This window comes from Chaetura pelagica, unplaced genomic scaffold (genome assembly GCF_000747805.2).
Source record: "Chaetura pelagica isolate M959 unplaced genomic scaffold, ChaPel_1.0 scaffold314, whole genome shotgun sequence".
NCBI classification, from domain to species: domain Eukaryota; kingdom Metazoa; phylum Chordata; class Aves; order Apodiformes; family Apodidae; genus Chaetura; species Chaetura pelagica.
Window position 1 is genome coordinate 2,762,539 of NW_009953218.1, and position 5,051 is coordinate 2,767,589.

The 5,051-nt window shown below is 43.2% G+C and overlaps 1 protein-coding gene across 1 annotated transcript in view; it reads left to right on the forward strand.

The window, feature by feature from the left end:
- Window positions 1-3,397, forward strand: part of WIF1 (WNT inhibitory factor 1) — an 18,432-nt gene extending 15,035 nt beyond the window's left edge. The window contains exons 7-8 of the mRNA XM_009997744.1: window positions 217-312; window positions 2,570-3,397. Coding sequence (XP_009996046.1) covers window positions 217-312; window positions 2,570-2,691 — 218 coding nt within the window. The 3' untranslated portion in view covers window positions 2,692-3,397. The remainder of the gene's footprint in view (window positions 1-216; window positions 313-2,569) is intronic.
- The last annotated feature ends 1,654 nt before the right edge of the window (window positions 3,398-5,051 follow it).

The window sequence follows — 5,051 nt, forward strand, 5'->3', positions numbered from 1 at the left end:
CGGGACGGCTGGGCTGCGGTGTGAGGGAAGGGAGGGGGGGGGGGGGGGCGGAATGTTTTGGAGCTCTGTGCACACTCAGTGCAAAGTCACAGATTAGCTGTGAGAGCTCCGGGCCGGGACCAACCCCTCTTGAGGAAAAGCAGGGAAAGCAAATATGCAACTCTGCCTCTGGATGAGGTGCCAAGAGGTCAGGTGTATGTGCTCACTTTCTTACAGCTGTCTGCGAACCCGGCTGCGGCCCCTATGGCACCTGTGCTGAGCCCAGCAAATGCCAGTGCAAAGAGGGCTGGCATGGGAGACACTGCAACAAAAGTAAGTGAAAAAACAAGCCCTGAGGGTCTGTACTGGGAGTCTTACATGTCCAATGCCATACTGAAATGATGGTGTCAAGAGCCTTTCCAGCACCACTGGTGTTACCACACTCCATTTCTCCTAATCTTTAATCTAAAAAATAAAATTAAGATTTTCAATGCTCTGTAACTTTAACTACTTTAAAAACCCTCAGAATTGTTTAAAAGTGTTTTGACAAGATCACCCTTGTGATAGAATTTCTAGAATCTATTATGAGCCATATTTCTAGATGACCTCATGTGTCTTCCATCCATGTTATGAAAGGGATCTAAAGTCCTTCAGTACTCCCCAGTAATACCAGCTGGTTTTGAACTGTTGGGTTGGCATTCTTAGAAATAAAACTGTCAGGTTTTAATGCTGATTAAAACCTAGAAAAAAAAAAAAAAGTCTTTTAGATACTTTGGAGAAAACTTGAAAAGTTATGTACTATGTCTGCTTACCAAATTCAGTTTTAACCTTCTCTTCCCCATCCATTCTCCACAGACCACAAAAGATACTGTCCCAAAGCAAAGTTTAAGTCCTTAAAATTAACTTCTGTTGTGCTTATAGACCCATTTGGCACTCAGTGAGGCAACTGATCATTTCATTGGATTTAAAATAGCACTATAAGATTATTTGAAAGGCAGTATCGGCTAAGAACTTTGGATTTAATTTTATACTTAATGTGCAATAGCAGGCCTTCAGGAGACATTCTGTACATTCTCCCATGAGGTATTAACGTTCATCTTCAAAACTGTTAGCTATTGATTCACATTCCATGTTTTAAGTGTCAGTAATGTTTTTTTAAAGTTGAAAAACATTTGCAGCTGTAAAGCTCACCGATTAGCTGCAAGAAACATGAATCTTACATTCCAGGATCAACTGAATTATCATTTTTATTAAACGCTGTTGATGCCTGTGATTTCTATCATATTAAAATGTATTAGAATTAATATAGTTGTTTCATTATAAAATTAGCATTTTCTAACTAAAATGGATTATGCTGTGAAAATTAGGTTTGGGGAGTCCACTTTTCTGGGACCTGTATTCAAGTATTTCTGTAGTTCTATGAAGGAGAAATACCATTAATACAAGTTATGGTTAGAAAAAATTGAAATCAATATGAACTTCAATTCATAAGCTCAATATAGGCTCTTTCTTCTTGTAATACTTTTATAAAAAAGAACTGAGATAGAGAGTGAAAAAGCATATGTACCATGGATGAACATCCCTAAAGAAGTAGATACTTGTATGGCAAAACCAAAACTCATAACTACCATGTTAGGAGGAGTCAACAGCCATGCTTTATTGTTGGCTCTGAGGTTTTCCATCCTTAATCGCTTCAAGTTTGGGTACAGTCCTGCTGTGTTTAACACTGCAAAAGTCTCTTTGTGTTTAGCACAGAAACTGAGAATAGGCCATCTTTAAAAAATTCTCCCCCATTTTAAGTGCCTACGTAGGGCATAAATTGCACGTGCAAGTCGGTACGCATTGCAATTTACTCATTTAAACTACGACCAAACATCTCCTGACTTGAGAGATTTCTAGTTGATTTGAGAGACTTGCTGCATACTCCATCAAATTAATGGTTCTTCAGTAAAGCTGTTTTCTTAAAAAGAAGTGGTTAAAAAGATGAACATGAGGCTCAGGTTTTCAAAGTCATTTTCGTGAGCTTCAGGTAGTGAGATGGGTAAATGAAACTACAAATAATTACAACATAATACTTTGAATTCCATTTTTGTTGTTCATTTTCATTCTCCACAACAAAGCAGCTCTGCTAAACCTGTTTTAGCTGCTGATTTCTGCCCCCCCTCCCCCCAAGGTGTTTATTGTCCCTGCTGTCCTTTCTCTTTGCATTCAGCCATACACCAAAGCCAAGCTCAGGTAGCTGGTGCAGCTTCTCCCTGGGGGGATGCTCACCCGGCTCTTCAGAGCCCATTGCTGCAGATCAGCATGATTCTCACCCACCAGCACGGGCTGTGCACGTGTGAGCCAAGGGCTGACTCACAGACTGAGTGTGCTGATGGTTCCAGGCAAGGAGGGAGCATCTTTCTGTGATTAAGCCCATCTGGCAGCACCTCATCCATCCCAGGGGGCACGGAGAGGGGCGAGCGTTTGCACGAGGTGTAGCAAAACCCTCTGCTCGAACGAGGAGGGACTGTTTCCACTTGAAATATTAGCAGAGGATCACAAGCCCGCTTCTGTGGTTTCTTTTCTCTTGAACTGGATACTTTTCCAGGGTACGGAGCCAGTGGTCTGAGTGCCCTGAGGCCAGCAGGCAGCAAGCAGAGGCAGCACACGCCTTCCCCCAAGAGGGCCGAGGAGAGGCCTGTTCCACCCGAATCAAATTATATCTGGTGAGCTCCAACATCTGAAACAGTTCGTGTTACAGAAAGTTCATAGCCTTCATTAACCTCTCATGGATTGAATGTTAAGACGCTGTTCGTTACAGTTGAGATCACCAGCTGGAATGTTATTAGCTTCATTATAAACCACTGAGCTGATATTTACTGGTCCTTTTAAGTTTTATAAATACTCCTATAGCATGGTTATATAAGCTTCTTTCAGTGCTTTGGATGGTGTTTTGTACTCCAGTTATGTTTAAATTTCCTTTTTTGTTTATATAGCTGCAAATATTTTCCAAAAATTAAGTAACAATATTCAAGCAGAAAACCTTGTAGATGCTAACCTGAATCATTTCAGACTACAGATTTAATTTGCCTAAGACAAAAGAAAGGTGTCTTTTACATTTTTGCTGTTGTGTATTTAGACTTTCCCCTATGAAAAATAAATAAAATAAATAATTTACCTAATTTAAGAACTAGATAACCCAACTAAATGTTACTTTTGGCTTTACAATTTTGAAAACTACTGTGTATTAAAAATACACTATGGTGGTTACATTTAAGCAACATAATATATTGTAAACAAAGGTAGAACTGTAATGTATGATCTTTCCGCATCAGCTTGAAGCAATATAATATATTGTAAACAAAACAGCTCTTATGTAATAAACTTTTTATACTGAGGTTATGTATAAAATAAAGATGTTGCTTTAGTTTTTTGAGTACTGCTCTGTGTGGCCTGCTCCAGACTGGGTTAGGACAATGGTTTCTCTAGAGCACCCTCTAGAGCACCTAAAACAGTGGCAGAGCTGTAATGGTTTCCCTGTCTCTGCTTCTAGCCCAAAACAGCTCTTAAAAGTGTTTCAGAAGAGCAACTTCATGTGCCTTTGCAAAGGAAGGGATAGCACCAAAGGGCCAGTTTCTCCCCCTGTATTTACCCACCACCACAGACTCCCTTCCCCCCTGCACTGCCAGCTTGCCATGAGAAGATGGTGCACCCTGTTTGTGGCATCTCCAGTTCCTGGGACCTTCTCCTCAGAGCTTCTGTCCAAGCAGGTAATAGTCCAGCCCTGGCAATGTTCCCTGTTCAAGGGTGATGCTCCCATGTCATGTTGTGTTCAGATGGTAGAAGGTTCGGGTGCTGCCTCCTCCAACAGTCAAAGGGCACACAGTTTGCAATGTGCTGTGGTTGGGAAGCAAGGACAATGGTTTCTGTCTGCACTGAAGAGCAATATCCACTTCAACAAATTATTGCTGACCCTTGCTATACTGCAGTTCTGGGCACTTTATTATCTGGAGATAAATGAAAAACAAAACAAAACAAAACACCACATAATTTGGGGCATAAAATCAACCTTAAGGATTGACAGGTTTTGAGTGACAAAGAAAGAAGTTGAGTTTATTAGCCTGACCTTGCTGGTCATATTTAGTCCATGGACCCGTGGAGAGGGAGGACAGCTCTCTCAGGATCTGTTTTTATGTTGTCCTTCGTGCAGTGGGAGTGTAGATGCTGCCCAGCAAGCCTGACTGACAGGACAGCAGCCCCCACGGTCACGCGTGGCTGCAGCTCCGGATCTGGTGCAGGGAGAAACATGACTTGGGAATCAGGGGCAGGGCCAAGCCAGCCCCCCATTACACCTGGAGCAGCTTGTCCCTCTGCGGCTGCACTGCTGTGTTGCAGGGATGCTGAAGAGGAAACCTCAGTCCCTATAGCAGCCCCAACACTTGTACCTATGTCCTGGGGACCTGTGCATCTCTCCCCCAACTAAGGCTGCTGTTGGTTGTGGTGAAACCACCTTTCCTTTAAAAAGGATAATCTGCCATATCTGCAAGCAAGAAGGCTGAATAGCAGGTGCTGGTGTGAGCTGGGCTTTTCCCCTCACTAAGGCCAGCATCAGAGCCCATGGAGCAGGGCAGAGACCCTACCTGGAGTACTGTGTCCAGTTCTGGAGCCCTGGATGTAAGAAGGACACGGAGCTGTTGGAGCAAGTCCAGAGGAGGGCATGAAATGGTCAGAGGGCTGGAGCAACTCTCTTACTAAGATAGGCTGAGAGAGCTGTGGTTGTTCAGCCTGGAGAAGAGAAGGCTCCAGATAGACCTCCTTGCAGCCTTCCAGTACCTGAACAAGCTACAGGAAAGCTGGGGAGGGACTTTTTACAGGGATGTGTAGTGGTAGGATATGGGGTAATGGCTTTAAACTGGAAGAGGGAAGATTTAGATTAGACATTAAGAAGAAATTTGTCACTGTGAGGGTGGTGAGACACAGGCACAGGCTGCCCAGGGAAGCTGTGATTGCTCCCTTCCTGGAAGTGTTCAAGGCCAGGTTGGATGGGGCTTGGAGCAACCTGTTCTAGTGGGAGGTGTCCCTTCCCATAA